We start from the raw sequence: 20,368 nt of genomic DNA, 5'->3' as shown, positions 1-20,368 counted from the left end.
ATTCAATGAGTTTCCTGTTCATTTTGTGAAAGGAACAATTGGAAATTCTCTCCACATTCTGTAAAATGGAATATTCTTTAGCTTTGCTAAATTAGTGACTTTTCGGTTCGTTTCGTAAAAGAGAAAATTGGAAATTCTACCAACATTTTGTAGAAGGGAAAATTCGTTGTGGTGTATCATGTTTTGTATGAGGAATTATTCCATGATTTTGGTCAATCAGAAATTCTCTTCATATTTTCTAAAATGGAATATTCTTTGGCTTTACTAAATTAGCGACTTTTCGGTTCAATTCGTAAAATGGAAAATTGGAAATTCTCCCAACATTTTGGGGAAGGGAAACTTACATCAATTTGTTGAATTAGCGATTTTTCTGTTCAATTCAAATCGGAAAAAATGGGAAATTCTCACAATATTTTGTAAAATGGAATATTCTTTGGGTTCGCTAAATAAGCGATTTTTCGCTTCATTTCGTAAAACCAATAATTCTATGTGATCGATACATTAGAGATCTTGTCCACTTTTTGTAGAGAAAAGAAATAGAAATTTCAGCGTAGAAAATGACGTAGTGAGTGGGGGTTCCACCCCCACACCCCCGGGCCTTCGGCTATCAGATTTGCATTGACGAAAGTAACGTATTCAGGGAAAGTGCAATTTTTCCCTTTTCCGATTGCCGATTCATTTTCAAATAGGAAAAATTCGATGCGATCCATCCATTACTCTATATGTGTTCTTGGATATAAGCGATATTTTTCAGTTTCATAAATGTTGGCCCGAAAATGTGAAACGTACTGCCATTACACAGCTGTTGCCAGTGGCAACACAATAAAAAAGAAACGACCATTTCATAGTCCATGAGCGTACAAAAATTTCATTAAAAGTAACCATATCGACAATTTTCCATTGTTTCCACAGTCGATATTTGTGCGAAATGCACTTAATAAACGGTAATCATCTTAAGAAGCGTTAATCCGTCGAAACAGACCAAAAAGATCGATTCCCCGTACTCAAAATATAAAAAAGGCAAAAAAATGTATATTTGACCTCTGTGCCGGCGGCGGAACGTCCACCACCAAAAATTTATATGCGTTCGAACGGGCTTGACTCACCCGTCAATATGAGCCATATATCAAAATAATGCCATCCCAAATGGCCAAACGGCAATCAAAAACATTTTTGCTTCACTGTGCTTTGGAGTAGCTTCGAAGTGACCCATTTGAAGAGTGTTTGTGCGGCGGAAAACATAACCACCACGGCGTGTGAGGTGTCTAATGAAAGCTCAGGACCTGTTCTATCGAATAGAGAAGGAATCCCGTTACCACAGTTCACCTGATCCGCACAGCAAGTGCGAAAGTGTTCCCGACCCTAAGTTTCCATCTCACTTCGAAAGTGTTTTCTCCCAAAAGTCAAACCGTACCATATCGTGTTTGGCATCGTTAGATAGGTCTTGAACGCACCGTCATTTTGAGCCCGCACACACCGTGCACCGACCGACGCAGCGGCTGCAACTGGTAAAAAACCAAAAGTCAACCAATAAAGAAAAAAAATTTTTTTTCACTTTTCTCGAAAATGTGTCATATCGATTTATTGAGTCATATATGTATCGATCGGGCTGTTCCAGTGCACGAATAGGTGAAAATATAAAGAAAAAAAATCGCACAGTTTTTGAGCAAAAAATTTTTTAGTGAAGTAAAGTGACCCTAATAACTTTCGAGTAATATCTCCCCGAAGAGTAAACCGAATGGATCAGTGTTTGGTATCTACGTATTGACCATGAAATTCTGCGTCGATCTATGGCAACTTCGGGTGTCGTTGCACCCATCGCACCACTACATAAATTTTCGAAGTAAAATGTAAATTTTTCATTTTCGCTCAAAAATGGTAAAAAATATTTTTTTTCAAATTTTTTTCGCCTCTATCATGTTGGGCGGTTCCCGCCCGACGTTTTAAGACATAGTTGAAAAAATGAAAAAAAAATCGGCGAAAAAAATATCGACCCAATTTTAGTATAAATCCCATCTGTGTCACCCAACAAACACCCCCAGGTATAAGGAATAATTTGTAAAAGCACTCCGGCCTGCGGCCGTCGCGCAATAGAGGAACCATCAAACACCTATTAAGAAAGATTATAAAACGAAATAAAAATTATGAAATGAGTCATAGACGTGGTTCAATTTTTTTTTTCTTAAGTTCAGTCGTGGTACAAAAAAAACGAATTAATCATTTTTACAGTTTTTTTACACTTGAAAGCCGAAGCGGTGTAATTACTTGGTATGTGAATGACGACGTTACTATGTATCGAACGGCTGAGTAAAAGAAACTTGGTCGTTTGAAAATACAATTGTAGCAGAAGAAAAAGATCCGTTTTGACGAGAATACTCTTAATGTCACATTGTTACATATACCCTACCCTGAGTGTGACCACAAACTTATTCGTTAGAAGAAGTATTTGTCACATTATGCAGTGATTCATCTTATATGTCGCAATGAATGACTAATATTGCTTACTTATTCAACTTATTTTATTGAGAGAAACTTAGTTCTGGTTTCAAAATTAATTCAATTTTTCACTTTGGAAAAGAAAAATTGAAAATCAATTGAATGAAAAATTTTGCCCAAACATTTTTTTGGCTTCGAACATACCAGCAATTGAATGGAAAATTTTTGGAGAAAATCTATTTCTATCCAACGAATTTCGAAGCAAAAATGTGGTAGAATAATAAGTCACATTTCCACATAAACTACGCGTAACTAAATTCACGTTGAATCGAAACGCCACTCGAAGTCTCAATGATTTATTTATACAAATCCTTTACGAATGTTACGAGTATGTAAGAGTGTACCTAAGAATAAAGTAAAACGAAAAAAAAAACACTTCTCGTCTGTTCAACCTATCGAATCGATTGACAAATTAATGAAAAATCCACTTACCCAAACCAAATTTATAAAACATTTCCTCAGCTGAAATCATTTCCTCCTTCTGTTTCGGTTTGGTTGCCTTGACCGGTTCTGGAATGTCCTCCACCTTGGAATGACTGATTTCTTTCTTGATTTCCACTGGTGCCACCGGTTTTGGAACCGGAGCTGGAGTCACTTGAACCGGTTTCGGAATGACTGGCTGAACCGGCAAAACGACCACTTTCGGTTTGTCGAACGATTCCACCGGTTCTTTGAAGAAATCTGGTGTAATTGTTCGGGCCTCTGCGGCCACGTCTTTGAAGTCACTAAGCAAATCTTCCGACGAAATAAATTTCTCATTATTTTTGGTGGAAGCGTATGGATTCAAGTAATCATTTTCCAATTCGTCGTAAATTGATGTTTTCATCGGTGCTGATGGCACCTCGACTGGAACAACTGGCGGTGCTGGTGGTGAAGCATTCATACGTGGTACATGATTACGTTCGGCTGCCATAAAATCCATTGTCGATTCTTTAGTCTTGTTAAACGAATCGAATGGATCGACGTGGTCAGTATTCACCGCTGGTGGAATATTCGATTTGAAGTCACCCAGCAAATCAGCTGCTGTTTCATTCGTTTTATATCCGTGATTGAATCCACCGTCAAGCAAATCGTATTCGGCATCGATTTTTGAGCCGATATGCTCGAAGTCATCAGCTGGGTTGGATATTTTTGCAGCGCTGGACAAAAAGTCATCGTGAGTTGGAATTTTGTTCGGGGAGTGGTCCTTTTTGACGTGATCGTCGGAAAACTCAGACGTAAATTCGGATTCGAAATTCATTGTTCAAAATTCGTCACAGTAATTTTTCAAATAACAAAAAAAAATAAGTTCGCAAAACTAAGCGAAAATTTGCACAATCGTTCTAATTCACAGCCTTCTGTGTAATGCGTACTAATATTGTGATTCCTTTCGATGTGACAATTTGTTTTATTTTCCGAAACAAACTGATGCAAATTCCGACGAGTGTCTTTTCTTTCGATTTACAATAAATTCGCTCTCACAGTTCTTTTCAGATGATTTGAAAGCACACAAAGAATTCGCACAGCACAAAAAGAGGATGTCCGTCCGCGATTATAATTCTGGAAATGTTCTTGGCAACCAATATGTTCCGAAGAATATTCACTCACTCACACAAACAAATAATGCACAGCGGGTAATATAACTTTTGGAGATTCTCTTGTGAATGGTATTACTGGTTTTGTTTAGTTAGACGAAAGACTTTGACTAAAAATTTACTGAGCGAATTTCTCTCGTCAACAAAAGACTTGCGCTGTTTCTATCATACACATATTTCGTTTCTCTGCTCCGCCGAACGATGCATACAAAAAAAACCGGTGATCATAGATCGTTTGAAATAGGAAAATCTGACTCACTGAAATATACGTGATGACTCAAACACGACACATAACCTTTAACACGAATAATTTACAAAATTTTAAGTTAAAACGACACTGATTCAAGACACAAAAAATTTGTAGAAAAATTAATCAATTTTACAGCTGCAACTGGCTTTGTTTACAAAACAATTTTGTGCTTTAAAGATACGGAAGAGCGCATATATCTTCTGCGGTCGTTCCACCATCTGTGAGGATTAGTTGCAATTACCATTTACTGCCGGTAAATTTGAATTTAACACTCAGATTAAGGTAATCGCAAAATAATCCACACGTTGCAGGGGCGCGGACTTGTGTTTTGGTTGTTGGGTGCGAGATCTCTGTACAGTGATTTTCACGATAGCGAATCTAGCAACTTAATTTAATATCAAGAGAAAGTGCAAGACCTGGTTCTCAGTGATTTGTAAATCTAACAGAGAAATATGTATTCTCCCATCGTAGTAATAATATAGTCGAGAAATCTAAAGCTAAGAACAAACTATAACAAAAGGGCGCATGAGTGCGTACAGAGGTTTTCCTTTAAGAAATTGCCTGTCTAAACCGAACCAAAAACTCTAGTTTTCCAGCAGAACGTCATAAAATAAGGCTACATTCGTCCAAATAGATAGGGTTCGCCAAAAAACTAAAATGAAGTAATCGTATTGCAATCCAGATTGAGTCAATAATGTCTATGTCGTACTTGTAGAACATACATCTTCATGAAAATATTACGGAATAACTACATTCACTTAATTTTGTTCAAGCCTTCTTTTGACAATCTAACTTCATTTTATATAATATTTTGGTGGAAAATTTGAGTTGAAATTTCCGGTTTTTCATCTCTATTCTGGACATGTATATCGACATAAGAGAAAAATTGCTCGTATGCATGTTTTCCATTTTTTATTCAACTGTCGTCTAATGGTCGGAGTGGTTCAGGTAAAGTAAAACTTGAATCGGAATCTCATTTACCTGATCTTAACAGGGTGGCTTCCGGTTAAAGAAAATGAAACTGGTATGAAAAAATCAGGTTGGCTCGAAAGTAGTTTCAGGTTGACTTCCATTTTGACAACAAGTCAAAAAGTTAACATTTCAGGTTTCAGCTTATACTTAAAAGTCGTACTCGTACCCAATCCAGGTCGCCCTCGCCCTGACCAAAAGTCATACATACTGACATACTATTTCTTTTTCATGCTTGCTATGGGAACCGAAAGTAAAAATGTCAATTTTGAGGGGCGAAAGTAAACATTTTTCTACTTTCGGTTCCCATAGCAAGCATGAAAAACTCAATACGTCACATGGAAAAGTACTTTCGGACCTTTGTCCTTGTGACGTAAATGACTATTTCTACAAAAGTATTCTTCATAGCCTTTGTCATATTCCTCGTATGATTTTATTTTTAAACATATCGTCTGTAATATAGATGACTATTTCTGCACGTTTCTTCTCGGTTCTACATTAGGAAAGTGCTGAAGTGGAACACCAAGCTAAGACAAAACTAATACAAAAACTACAATTCCAGACAACTCACACAGAAACGTTATTATTATTGCTTGTGAAGGTTCGAAAAATGTCTGAAGGCTTTTTTGTTTCAATTCAGAAACAGTGGCAATAATGTTAGCTTATTTAATTAAGAAAAATATCGAATATCTGTTGGGTGCTACGCACCCAACGAATCTTGGTGTCGGGTGCTCAAGCACCCAACGCCACCTAGAAGTCGGCGCCCCTGACACGTTGATATGTAATGAAATGGGGTCTTCAAAGATTTGGTGTGACGGTCTATTTTTACAAGATAGAACGACTTATTTCCACTGATACAGATATCATAACTGCTACTTAGGCACAGTCGAGAGACGAATAAACGTAGACGTTGTCAAGATGACGACTTTTTTTTAAATGAAAAATGAACTAGGTAAATTGCCCTACTCGAGAGGCAGATATTTGCATTTTTCGATGACAACGGATTTTTAGGAATTTTCCTGTCGTTTTGCAAGGATTTTTTTTTACTGATTCTGGATGGATTTTCAAGGATTTTTTTCGTTTAATTTAATTTTCTTGAGCTCCAGCATTGTCCATGATTTTATGGATTTTCTTGAGGATTTTCTTTGAATTTTAGGATTTCCGTAAAGATTCGAAGGATTCTTTAAAGATTTTCACTTGACTGACACGGCGCTTTTATAAATATTAACAGCGAGGGGTAAATCACTCTTGGGATTACTTTAAGATTATTACCACCTCTACAGGATCACAGGTCGAATTAAGACTGTTAAAATGATCTCTCAGAATATCTACTGATATCACTGTTCCTAGCACGAACACCCATTTGTCCAACGTCAAATAGCTTCCAAATTTTCAAACATGTATGCGCTTACGATAACATGTGTTGTGCTTTTATTTTCACCAACAAATCATAACTTTACGAGAGAATTGCAAGGCCTGAGCAGAGCTATACCTAGTATAGTACTAAAACCATAATTTGCGTTTCGCTAAAACACGGGAATCGTGTCAAAATACAGTTACACAATTACCATGAGAGAAATTCAATCACGTATGGTTCGCAGATATCTTATCGGAACTTCAACTGACTATACTTGTTGCAATTATCATGACGGAATTTTTTATTAAGTATCAAGTGTCAAGGATATGGTCGTGCGTACCTATGAAATAATATGGATTTCTATGTAATTTTGAAAAAAAAATTGAAACATCTGAAGGTATTTTGACGAAAAACAGACTCGCATGACCTTGTTAGAGACATTATCATTCTAATTTACAACGCAGGCGAATATTATGTGTTCATTCAACTTTTCGCTTTATTATCTACGTCTGAACATAGTTTATTGGTGCGGGCAAACAATAATACCAATGCATTTTTTGGGTAGATCAAGAGAATTTTTTGACTAAAAATAACCACAAAATTTCTGCTCTTATCACTTTAATTACGGTTTTAACGATCCACCTGTTGTTTAATTCAAAATTAATTCTACTCACTGACGCATTAATTTGGAAAATTTAGGAGTCGCTGAATGACATTGAGCAATACAGTAATATGTGTTGCAATGTAATACGATTCTTGAAGACGACTTTTACATAAAATTCAATTTCAAAGAAGACGTAAAACTGGATCTTCAAAATCGAAGCTCATTTCAATGTAAGTCTTCAAAAAGGATTCTTTTGAATTTCGACTGACTGAAATCGGCGCTATTTGTCCGGGGCTTTTTTATATTTGCCTAGTTAGGCCTTGGTGCCTTGGCTCCAAAACCAGTCGCAGATATTTTTGATCTTCCATACCTGGCTCGTGGTAAGCGGTCAAAAATCGAAAAATGGGGTTTCGTAGTCCGGATTTGATTTCCGTAATGTGCCGATGTAATGTGGTGTGTATGGGTTCGTTGGAAAGCTGAGGTCAAGTACTACTGGGGCAAATATTAACTTCAACTGATGATACAGTCGAAGAAATATAAGAAACTGGCAATACAATCCAATCAATGCTATTTATCCCACAGGCATTACCAATGTTACGATATTTACGTTTGTATTGTATATGCATTATAACTTGTAAATCGCATGTGGATTAAAGAACATCGTTTGGATTGTATTCGTTGAAAAAACCGAAATCTATTTTTCTTCAACTATAGACGGACGAAAATATGAACTCCGGTAAATTTATCAGAATTAGTGGAACCTCGGTGAGCTTTGACGAGGGCTGTGACCTCACTAAAGCAATTATTTGATTAAATTATTATTTATTATGAATGTAGAGGATCTCAGATTTACAGCGATAGTAGTTTGGAACGTGACTACTTAACAGATAAAAACTGTGAGTTCCATACCGTCAGAAATAGTAATTTACATAACAATGGATAAAAAGTTTAAAAGTAGAGTTTTCGTGTGAATTTTGTTGATCCGAGGCCAAGGTCAATAAACACACGAGGGCAATCCAATTATCTACAAACAAATTTACGAGTCTAATCCAATGACATAATATTAAAATTTCGGGATATTTCTTTTGAAAAAGTAGAAAATGTGTTAGAAAATGTGTGTAATTAGGTAGTGAACAGTTTATATGTAATTCTACTGTCGTTTAAAGTGGTTAAAATTGATTTCGAAAAGTCTGCAACAGTTTCACCGACTTGTCAAAATTAATTGGAATGTGTAAGAGGGATTCTTTTGAAAATCCACCTATCAAAATATCATTGATATATGTTTGCAAAAATTTGCAAGAATTTTTTTTTTCAAAATCTGTGTGAACTTTAGGCAGGTCTGGGCTGGTACTGATGACGCTTAATGTGAACCTAAGATGCTAGTCGTAACATACATTGTCTAAGCTTTTCATTGATACCGCATATGCAGTACTGGTGATTGCTGGCGAGATTTACGAGTAGCGGTTGTACTAACATAAAATTCTGTTATGTCAGCAATCACCAGCACTGCATATGAGGTATAAATGAAAAGCTTAGACAATGTGTTACGACTAGCATCTTAGGTTCACATTAAGCTTCATCAGTACCAGCCCAGACCTGTCTAAAGTTCACACAGATTTTGAAAAGTTTTCTTGCAAATTTTTGCATACATATATCAATGAATCTAATCAAACTAGGCTTGACCCGAAAGTACTTAAGCTCAGCTTTCCAACGAGCCCACTCTCACTTGGAATGATCATTTATAACGGCCAAAAAATTTGGATAAAAACACTATTTTCCCAACTTCGGAGATCTTCCACCAGCAACCAGGTGTGGCTCGAGACTGTGTGAGACCTGTATTGAGGTCTACTGGCAAAGACCTTTCAAACCATGTATATATCCATCCCAGACAAAATGGGTCCGATTTTGATAGGTGGATTTTCAAAAGAATCCCTCTAAGTGTGTGTGGCTCTAATGTATATTACACAAAGTTAACTTTTGCTTCACGATTTCGTCTACGTAATTCCTGTCTATCCCACTATTATGTCATTGGTCAAAACATATTTATGTGCTAAATGTATTGGGTTTCAGAATTGAGAGAAATTCAATTACCTCATGGTTCGCAGTTGGAACTTCAACTAACTATGCTGTACTATACTATAATTATCGAGATGGATTTTATTTAGTATAACAAGTGCCAAGGATATGGTCGATCCATCTGTTGTTGAATTCAAAATTAAGTTCACTCACTGTTAGTATACGCATTAATTTGGAAAATTTAGGAGTCACTAAATGACATTCGTCAATGCACCATTATTGGTTGCAATGCAATGCAATTTGGATTCTTGTAGACGATTACAAACATTTACATAAAATTCAATTTCCCCGAAGACGTAAAACAGGATTTTCAAAATCGAAGCTCATTTAACTGTGGCTTTAACTGTGGGAGAGGTAAATTTTAAGTTCTCTATTACGTACGCAACATCTCTTCAGTTGTTTAATTTAATTTTAAAACAGATTCTCAAACAATAGCTATTTATTTACACGATCGAATACACAGTGTCGAACAACACCAAAATCTCTACTACACATCTTGGGGTATTTATTTAGTCTGTGGTAATCGGTTTGCGTAGGAGTTTAGTAGATGCGAGAATTAATACATTTTGTTACAGTTGAACACTCGGCAACAGTCTATCCGTGCATGTCATTCAATTCTTCGAATCTACAGCCTCAGAGGGAACGAATTTTAAGATCCGACGATTTCAATCCATTCCATATGCGTAACGTCTGATTGGCCTCGAAAAAATTGAAGTTTTATTGTGAATCCAACTTTATGCTGAAAGGATTTTCTTTGGGAATTCGATTTAGAAAACCTCTCATTTGTTGATTTTGATATTTTTTTGACTGTTTTACTTGTTACGTTTACGTTAGTTGAATTACCCAAATTAGGAAAATATTTTGCGCATCCTTGGCAGACCTAGCATTTATCAATAAAACACAAAAAGTTTAAATTTTGCCCAATTTCTGTTTTTATTTTTTATTTTTCTACGCGTACATTAAAACCAATAAAATGTATGAAATCCATTATGCGTACATTCTAATATCACCTCTCTCTCTCTTTCTTATTATTAACTTTAAGAAGTTTTCAATATCAAACGTTTTCAATTGACTTCGCATTCAAATATAAAACTGTATTGTCTGTGTGCATATCAGTCCCGAATGAGGCCACGACATGCGACCTACACCATATTATTACACTACCCGATACGAAGAACATTACTGTTCTTGGAGTATTGCTTTTGATCACTATAAGGCCGTCGTTTAACACTCAAATTAGTGCGAAAATGACTGTATTGGTCCCAGTTAATGAATGAAATTTAAAATTTAATTTTTTAATGAAAGGAATGTCGTGCCTAACATGTTGAAACATCGAAAATTTGACTTAATTAGCACGACAGACCCTTTCGATGAAATTTCATTTAGACCATTACCTTCATTTTGACATCAATTCGGATTTTCTACAATTCAGACCGGGTGGTGTAATAATATGTCATAGAATTCAAATCGTTGACTAACGAGAGACTGAGTTGCCTCCAGGCTCTCGGTATATAATTACTAAAAAAAAATTATCAAATAAAATAATAGGCGACAAAGCTTAAATACTATTTTTGGTTTTTATAAAGTTAACATTATGTAATTACTTCCATACAAAGCACAGAAAAGTTAGTTTCACATGGCAGTTGGATAGGAATGAAGAAAAAGACAAACTGGGAAATCGGAACGAAAAGTGGACATGAGAAGGAAGTGGACATGAGAAGGTTGTTTAGCGAGAAGACGAATTTTCATTGAATAATTCGAATTCGTCGAATTTTTTTAGGAATTTTTGTTCTTTTTTGTTTAGTTTTTTTACGATTTCAAACGATCTGACATTGTTTCTTCAGCTGTGTTCATACACCTGGCACAAACAAACATACATATGATAATGTGCATTCATACGAATTTCATTATTGTTTCCATATAAGTCTCGATACTTCACTTGTACCAATTTGGTATACAAATTCCTGACTATGCCGTTTAAGGAATGTGTGTTTCTCACAGAAAATAGGCTGGGCTTTAAGCCACTTTTCGATATTTTTGTTAAATAATGATCAGACCGTCAAATGAGTACGATAGATTTTTTGAAAACTTTCTTAATTCTCAGATGATATTTCAAATTAATATTTGCGAAGTTAAACGAAGTACAGGAAAGGGCGATCCAATTTCAACTTAAGTTAGCTTAAACTGATTTTTTAAGCTTATTCACTCAGACAAACAAAAATGGTTATGAGTGTTTATACGGATAAACCAGTACACGCATGCGCGTGGCAGTGGTAGAAACGCATGAACATGCACAGCGAGTTTTGTGAAGCTGAAGCAAATTTCGGCTGAAATTTGATTGCCCTTTCCTGTATGAGCTTTGAGAAGCTTGTGTGAATGTTTTATTGTAAGCCAAGAGCTTACGAAATCGGTGTCGGTATAAAGTAAGTATACTTGTCCAACATAAGGCAGGGCCTAATGCTGAGAATTATTTCACTAAAGTGCATTTCTTAAGTGAAATTTACTGAAATATTAGGCCCTGACATGAGGTGTGAAAAATGTGAAAAATGTGAAAATTAAATTCTTATTGATTGATCACCCATTTGTGCCCCGCCTGACAAATTTTTAAATTCTATTCTTCATGCAGCTCAGTCTCTCACCAATTTGGTAACCATAATTTAACCTGACTCAAACATTTGATGCTAGACGTTAGGGCCTAAATAGTGCCAGACCGAATTTTGTTCGTCGTATTTGCAGAAAACCTTCGTATATGTCTAACAAAAAATTCTTTACACAACAAACACAGCATGACAAATCATTTTTTTCGTTAAACGAAGAATATTAAGAGAAAATATTTTTTTAACAAACATGACGCAAGCAAAGTGTTTGTGTGATCTACGACAAAATTGTTTTACATTTTTCGGTTGGAAGTTTGAACAAGTTTTTTTGAGGGTAAAACCAAAATCGTTAGAGATCGATTTGAAACCGTAAAAAAGGAGTTTTGGTTTGAGTATGCGTTAATTAATGGAATACTGTAGCTACAATACCAAACGATTCGACAGATTAATAGTTTTAGTGCCGGGTATGAAAATAATACGCGAGCCTGTGTTTAAATAGTTGGTTATTAGAACGTTTGCCGAAAACCAAATCACCGGGAATAGTAGATTACATCCTTGTTTGGACTGTTTTTTTTTAAAGAATCAGAATTTTGTCAAAAGGACACAGTTCAAACCATTATAAATTTAACGCAATTGTCATCCGATAATGAATCATTTCCGTGCTGCGAGTAGATATATTTTATCGAATTAGATGGATAAAGAAGGAAGGAAGGAAGGAAGGAAGGTCAAGGTCGGGGATGTTTTCTTTCTTTTTTCTTATGTGGAAACTTTGGTATTTGTCTTTAGATTCTTCTGTTTTATTAAATATTTGACAAAAATATAAAAAACTAGATTTTACAACTAAGCAAACAAGAGCTGTAAAAAAAATAGACATTTTGTAGCCTAAGGAAAGGTTTGAATATACAAACATTTTGATGAATCATAAGATTAAAATTCTTAGTCTCCTACCACATTGAACATTCTAATATCTAGTACCAACATCCCGCACGAATAGTTTAAGTTTTTTTTCTTATATAAAAGTGTAGTTGGGATAGACATTGATTTTAATTGAATTAATTGACATCATTATTGAATAATTGCTTTCGGTTACATATATTTTCTCTACATACCCGTACGATCCTTTAAACACCGTCCGGCAATTCCACTTTAACGTAATGGCTTTTTAAATGCGTCCGCAACCGTCCCTGGTTAATGAACTCTTTGTGGCAAATATGGCAATTCTTTCGCGACTGATGCGTATCGATCATATGCAGGAAGATCAAATGTCTGTTACGGAAACTGCGTTTGCACAGGTCACACTGGAATTTGTTTTCGTCGTGGCTGCGCACATGCTGTTCGAATCGGAGCGGATCGGAAAATGACATCGTACAAATGGTACAGTTGTACGTGTCCCTTGAGTGCAATTTTAAATGATTCTGCAAAATGTGACCGCTGAGGAACCATCGACAACATTTTTCGCATTGGAATTTCGTTCGATAATTGTGCGATTTCAGGTGAAAATTGAAAATGCGCTTTGACGTCATGGGCGCCAAACAGATTTGGCATTGATACGGGTGCTCGATGTTGTGGTGCGACAGGTGTTCTTCCAATTCGTAATTTTGTAGAAACTTTTTCGAACAAAATTCGCATTTATTGCGATCGTAGTGTCGGCTGCTGATGTGCGACTTTAAGTTACTTTCCAAAATGAACGATTTGCTGCAAACGGAACAATTGAACAAAGTTTTCTTCGTGCAATCCAATCGTAAATGTGATTTTATGTCGTCCTTGCGTCGAAATTCGGCCGAACATAATTCGCACACGTACAGACGATGCTTATCGCGATGGAGCTTCAGCAGGCATTTTTTTGGAAACACTTCGTCGCATTGATCGCAACCATAACTTGCGACCGTTTGTGTTACATGGACTAATTGATAATGCTGGAACAGTGTCGCATCCGAACTGAAATATTCCAGGCAGACCTCGCACTGTTTGTGTAAGAAACGTTTTTTGTGCTCGAGCAGCAATCGGTTCGCTTTAAATGCTTTATCGCAAATGTCGCACGTAATTGAACTATCGGCAGATGCATCCTCTTCGTCATGGATTTTCATGTGGGCTTTCAGATCGCTGTTTTTGATAAATAGGCCTGTGCATATCTGGCACTTAAATCCTCGGCCTTTTTTTATGTGCTTTCGCATATGGAAGTGCAGATCCTTTTCCCAATAGAACGTCTTTTCGCAGTGCTGACATTTTACGTCTTTTGTGTGTATTCGTGCACAGTGATCGATAAGCAGCTGATCCGATGAAAAGCTTTCCGAACAAAACTCACATTGATATACAAAGGTTTCGCTGATAACTGGTTGCACTACATCGGTACACTGCAAATTACTCAATTGGAAATTGCTCGTCGGAGCAGTGACGGTTGAATCGCCGTTTTCAAATTTCCATGAAACGCCATTGTTTTGCAGATGTGAAACATTCGGAGTGCTCGACGATATCGATCTGTTCACGTTGCTGTTTCCGTTTAATCCGGCATAGGGTTGATAGAGTACGGATACTTTTGGTAATTGATGATTGTTGATTTGTTCAACATACTTGGGCGGTGCTGAGTAGATTTTGCTAAAATTAATCGGTTCTGCATGCTTATTCGATGAGTACTGCCTGCTAGACATCGATAAGTCCTTTGAAAAGATAGAAATGAACAGGATTTTAGTAGCGAAACCAATGTCTCTGACCTAAGAAGATTGCCGAAAAATGTCAATTTGAATGATTGGACTGAGGACAGATGTGAGGGCATCGACGTGTAATGTTAGGATGTTCTTCCCATTTTTGTAAAAATTTATTTAAGATCTTAAGAGTGATATCGCCAAAACATCGAACAAAATCAGACATTTTAGGACAAGGTGTCACAGATATTATTGACTTATGGCTCATTCGATTCGTTGAACTTTTGCGAGTAAAACGTAGTACTACGTTTGGTGAACTTTATTTGGTTGTCGACGCTCGAGGTCATGAAGTAAGGGTCTGCCAAAAGGGGCCTAAAGTCGTTTTCTCACGATTAGTCGATCTCACTCTTGTCAGCAATAAATAATGAATAGCCGCACAAAAAACCTCAAAAAAGCGAAAAACAAACGAAAGAAAGTGCTACAATTTCGGCGACTTGGGGTGGACTTCCGCTAAAGTCGCTCCAACCCTTTGCAGTTAAACTTATCCAAGGATGTTTTTACATGTTATGGTACTACAGAGGCTAGGCTCTCTCACCATACATACCATGTCTCGGACTTATGTCACTGCAGCTGGTCAGGGACTTGGGAAAATCACCTATTTTTTCACCTAAAATGATTGTTATCACCAACAGGTCAACATGGACCTGGTGGTGTGTATGTTCAAAGTGGGCGTCTCTCCAAGGCCTACAAGGTTACCTAAAAAAGTTTTTTCTCGAAATTGTTTCACTCGAGTAATTGCAAAAAAACGGTTTTGGGCCCTTTTTGGCAGACCCTTACTTCACTACCTCGAGCGTCGACAACAAAATAAAGTTCACCAAACGTAGTTTAACTCGCATCAGTTCAACGAATCGAATTAGCTATAACTCAATAAAATCCGTGACACCCTGTCGCAAAGTTGTTCGAAGATCACTCTTTAACAACAAACCTCAGTGGTAGTATGGGACAAATTATGGGGATTTATAGCAAAACAACACCGGTGAAGCGATGAAGTACTTTATAATCTACACTCTCATATCCTTCATTTTCCGTTCTCAATAAATTCGAATCGCAATAAAAATGCTCAGTTACGTCGATATGAGGGACAACGAGAGATAAATTTCAACGGTTGCATCTCAGCGCATACACTTCAATTTCAAGGACTAAACAATTTAATTGAACAAATAAATAAAACTCTTGAAGCAGCGAATGAAACCAAACGACATATCGCACTTTTACGATAAACAAATTTCACTGTGGCCCCCTTGAATAGGTTCAGTTCGTTGAACTGTCAAAACTTAGAATGGAATAAAAATGCGTCTTATTCTAAAACACATGATTGTGCATGCAGTAAACACATGTGTTGTGTAGACGATGATCAGAGACAATTGAAAATGAAATACACAATCCCACATTGTCCCCCGTACAAAGACATTTAATCCTTTGTACAGATCTTAAACGGTCCATAAATTTCTTTTTATACTTACAATGGCTTGCTCATCCGACTCTGATTCATCATCGATTTCGATCAACTCGTCAACTGAATCTTCAACAATGTGTAGGGTGTTGTCATCGGAATCATTGCTCGAATCATCGATTTGTATTATTAAATTGTCCCGCATGTTGAGGCTGTGTGGTGAATTGATTGATATAGTGCCTCGCATCATTGAGGACGACATTGTTCGGGCGCTGCTATTTCATTGGCAATTTTCCTTATCGCTTTTTAAGATAAATGCCGGAAATTCTGTGAATTACATTTCCGTTAAGTGTTGTCAATCGATTCACATCGAAATTTATTACCAATTTGAAAATTTTTTCTCCAATGAAAATGGTTTTGCATCCAGCAGAAGCGTCCTTACAGTATAGAACACAATTTTTTACAGCAAACAACTGTTCCTGTCAAACAAAAAAAAATTATTTTCTACTGTCCTTCGACTCTTTTTCTTTCTTAACTGACAGTTGAATCGATTTATTCAACCACATGAACAACAAAAATAGGAAGACTCTTACTGGGTGTTTGGGTGCAGAATGCATTACAAACAACTGAATGTAACGCAAATTCAGTTAAAAATGATAAGATGAAATATCATACTCCAATTCTGAAAAAAGTAATTCAACACCAAGGGAATTCTATGGAAGTCGTTAGTGCTACACTACATTGAATATAGCACTGCGCTTGAAGTTATCTCAAAAGAGTGTCTAGTTAGTTTTTGCGGATTTGTATTACAATTCGTTTGTTTATGGTATGGGAAAACGATGCTACATTTATATATACAAATGATGACACATGGAAACTTGTGTCTGAAATATATATTTTATGTTTTTCGTACTCCAAAATTGGTTGACAATTGCCCATCGTCTCACAGCCTTATCATTGTGGAAATACGCAGTTTCTTTTGCTCCAGTATTGAATTGACCGGCTAGTCCACAAACACAAAAATCTCTTGTATAGTAAACAATCCAAAGAAAAGCTACACACAGTGTTTTTGCTGCGTTGACGTCATCTTATGTGCGCACATAATACATGTATCATCAGTGGTAGCAAAGACATCGTTTAGCTTGTTTGTTGTAAGATTGTTTACTTTCCAAGTAATGAGTGGTTGTGGACCTTCTGAAGTAAAAAAAAACTTTCTATTTCAAATTATTCTCAACAGTTTAAGTACAAAAACTGAAACTTAAGTAATTACAGCTATGAGGAAAATCTCTGGCTTAAGCCAAGTACACAACCGATCATTGTCATGTCCATTTGATATGTCAAATTAGTTGTCATTTTCACAAAGCTAACATCAAAGTTTGAAAAATTAATATAAAATTTTATTTTTTTAGAGCTTTGTGAAAATGACAGTTAAATGCATAATATCAAATGCACTTGACAATGATCTACTAGGTCTACTAGCCGGTGAAACGAAATTTTTTACACAAAATGTATGGGCCTAAGCCATCTGTCAGAATTTCCAACTCACGTGAATTGTATGTAAATTTCGGTTCACTGGCTGGTTGTATACTTGACTTTAATGACACAAGTCTTAAACATACAACTTCACCCAAATTTACTGTAGCCGAAATTAGAAGTTTAAGAAGTGAAGTTAGTTATGTGTGCATGTATACTATGACTTAACACCTAAAACTGATCTATAGACCTTTTATGTTTGAGAAAAGACTAGATGGTCTGGAGGGATGAATCGGATGAATTGACAGCTGACAGCTTTCGTGCACTTTAGTTGAATAAAAAGTAAAAAGTGAACGAAAGTGATCAAAAGCGAACCGGTTACAGCTGTTAGCTGTCAATTCATCACTCCAGACCATCTAGTCTTTTTTCGAACTTAAAAGGTCTATTGAACATTTATCACAAAAAAAACGCAAAAAAAGTTGCAAAATCTTTGACATTGAAACAAAGATACACAACAAATACATTGATGCCAATGAGGTTACCTATAGTTCAGCTAATGACTTTACAGTTTAATAAAAACGGAAGCAGACCACTAACAATGACCAAGTTACGAAAATTTGAATTGTTCGTTCAGGGGATTTCTTCATTGTTTTAAATACACACTTGAAGCTAATAGAAAATCTTGCTTCCATTGTATTTGTGATAAACTTAGATGAAGAACCAAGCATGTTCTCGGACTAATTGTTTTCTTAGTTTCGACCTTAGATCTACTACTTATTTCAACTTTAGGACAAGGTCACTTGGAAATTCTGGCAGCTTTGTTGTCGTACAGGGTTTCTTTCGCGACATAGTTGTGATTTCTTTAGAAACGCTTCTGGAATAAATTTGTGAGATTTGCAGATTTATGAGAATTGCTATAGGTTACTGTTTGGGATGAGTTTGTTAGTACCAACTGTGAAATTATATTAAATCAGCGGTAACATTTTGTAATTAATCGAATCATACACTTAACTCACATTGAAAATACAACAACGGCCATTTTTATCAATATAAACCCATAAAACGGTTGCACACCACTCTTGATGATAATATGGCGATTTTCCACACAGCATTTATCACATTATGCTTCTATATCGCCGTATTGTCATCAAGTGTGATGTGTCACCCATTCAACTCTACTAAAGGCAAACATTATAATAGATGGATCTCTAATTTACAACTCATTAATATAGAGCGTATTACTACTAAGTCTTATAGTACTAGTCTGTGTAGCATTTTATTTTTTTAATCATTTTCATTTAACGTGGAACTAGGTATTGGCCCTAGTGATTTGGATTATCAACTATCGATTATCGCTACATCCAAAAATTCGGATAAAATTATCCATAATTCTTATCAAAATTTTGATATTATCCGTTACGATTAAAATAGTCGATGAATTCCTTTCATTTATAATATCGACGTCCATGATAACGTCCATGATGTCCTAATAAATTCCATTACATTATACAGAACAAAAGCTTCAATCACGTGTTACTATCATGCTACACTCTAGTACGATATTTGACAACTTTATAAAAGCTCTGTAGTGCAGTACACTCCACCCCTTTCTGCACACATGACTATCTGTCTCTTATTCAAAAGCTTTGCTATTTTTCGACGAAAATGGTGATATGTATATATAGGCCAACGCTACATTATGTTGACGAGTATAAATATACCAAAACATTCGTGTATGTATAACGTTCTAGCATGTCTTATAAAGTATTGATTACGTGTAAATTTTTAGTACCGAGCTGCTCAAATTCATTCGAGAAAAAAAAATCAAGAACGATACCAAAGAAAGTAAAAAAAGCTCTGTTCGTTGTACTTACACCACTTACACACGCCACCAATGCTGTATAATTGTGGTAGAAAATGTTTAACAATCGATTTTAACTAAGGAAAAACTGTAGAGATACAACCTGATATCTTACCAGATAACAGACTGTAAAACATGCGACTATATAAATATATGACTGCTATAAAACTGTGTGATTTGCAAATTTAACACTGAAATCGACACTCAACAGAGTTCAACAAAAAAAAAATATTTTGTTTTGGCTACACTTATACAGAGAATTCCGTCTTCATACAATTTTCAGAACCATCTAATGCGTGTTATTTGCTTAAGTTACATACAATTTCATGGCAACAAATTGGCTGAAAATTGACGAATATGTATATGGAACACATTGCACCATTATTTTTTTTATCATTTGCTAATAACTAAAGTCATTAACATTCATACACTTTATTAAAGTCATCTCTCATATTGATGGTGTGTACTTACTTAACACTCAATTTACTCCGGCTGGTATAGACTACTCACTGGTTGACGTTAGTCAAAGAACTGAAGAATTAACTTGAAACGTATCGGCTTATATACACAACGAGATAACAAATACCCACACAACATATACTTAGTAGACGAACGAAATTTGTATATACGGATCTGATAACTTTTACACTGCACTGGAAAGCCTAAATAGATCACAAGTGTATATTAAATTGATTACTCAACAATATAAACGCTTGATTTTATCAGACGAGCATATAACTCGATATAAGTGTGGTATCGATATACATGTGGCGTTGCATAGCAAATAACAGGTGTGGGGACTGTGTCTTTCGACAAAAAAAAAATTCGGACAAAATTATCAAAAACAATTTTTTTTGATCATTTTGAACCAACGTATAAATAGGTAGGTACTTCGAACATCAATTCACTATGCTCTGATGATTTGCCACTTACGGATGGCTGTATGTCATGTTATAGATAAAGGAATTTGTTATTCTTTTTAATTTGCTCTGCGCGAGATGGATCACGTAGCTTGC

At 35.9% G+C, this 20,368-nt stretch overlaps 3 protein-coding genes across 4 annotated transcripts in view; 1 reads left to right on the top strand and 2 right to left on the bottom strand.

Moving 5' to 3' along the window:
- LOC119066767 (reticulon-1-A) overlaps positions 1 to 4,490 on the bottom strand; it is a 52,966-nt gene extending 48,476 nt beyond the window's left edge. For both annotated transcript variants that reach the window (XM_037169407.1, XM_037169408.1), the window contains exon 1: positions 2,929 to 4,490. In XM_037169407.1, coding sequence (XP_037025302.1) covers positions 2,929 to 3,736 — 808 coding nt within the window. In that variant the 5' untranslated portion in view covers positions 3,737 to 4,490. The remainder of the gene's footprint in view (positions 1 to 2,928) is intronic.
- Positions 1 to 20,368, top strand: part of LOC119066752 (serine palmitoyltransferase 2-like) — a 55,804-nt gene that overhangs the window by 26,243 nt on the left and 9,193 nt on the right. The gene's annotated exons all lie outside the window — the stretch shown is intronic.
- Positions 10,783 to 19,890, bottom strand: LOC119066751 (zinc finger protein 600-like). The gene is made up of 4 exons (XM_037169382.1): positions 19,824 to 19,890; positions 16,402 to 16,497; positions 16,089 to 16,345; positions 10,783 to 14,580 (listed from the first exon to the last, which is right to left on the bottom strand). The coding sequence occupies exons 3-4, from the start codon at positions 16,278 to 16,280 to the stop codon at positions 13,045 to 13,047; spliced, it is 1,728 nt and encodes a 575-aa protein (XP_037025277.1). The 5' UTR covers positions 16,281 to 16,345; positions 16,402 to 16,497; positions 19,824 to 19,890; the 3' UTR covers positions 10,783 to 13,044.

The sequence above is a fragment of the Bradysia coprophila genome, chromosome IV (genome assembly GCF_014529535.1).
Source record: "Bradysia coprophila strain Holo2 chromosome IV, BU_Bcop_v1, whole genome shotgun sequence".
NCBI classification, from domain to species: Eukaryota; Metazoa; Arthropoda; class Insecta; order Diptera; family Sciaridae; genus Bradysia; species Bradysia coprophila.
This window is presented reverse-complemented; position numbering and strand designations above follow the sequence as displayed.

Bases quoted from the DNA above. Each gene is read 5' to 3' on its own strand.
- LOC119066751 (XM_037169382.1), bottom strand. From the start codon at position 16,280: ATGTCGTCCTCAATGATGCGAGGCACTATATCAATCAATTCACCACAC. The intron at 14,581-16,088 runs GTAAGTATAAAA...ATCTTTTCAAAG, and splicing joins AGTCGGATGAGCAAGCCATT to GACTTATCGATGTCTAGCAG.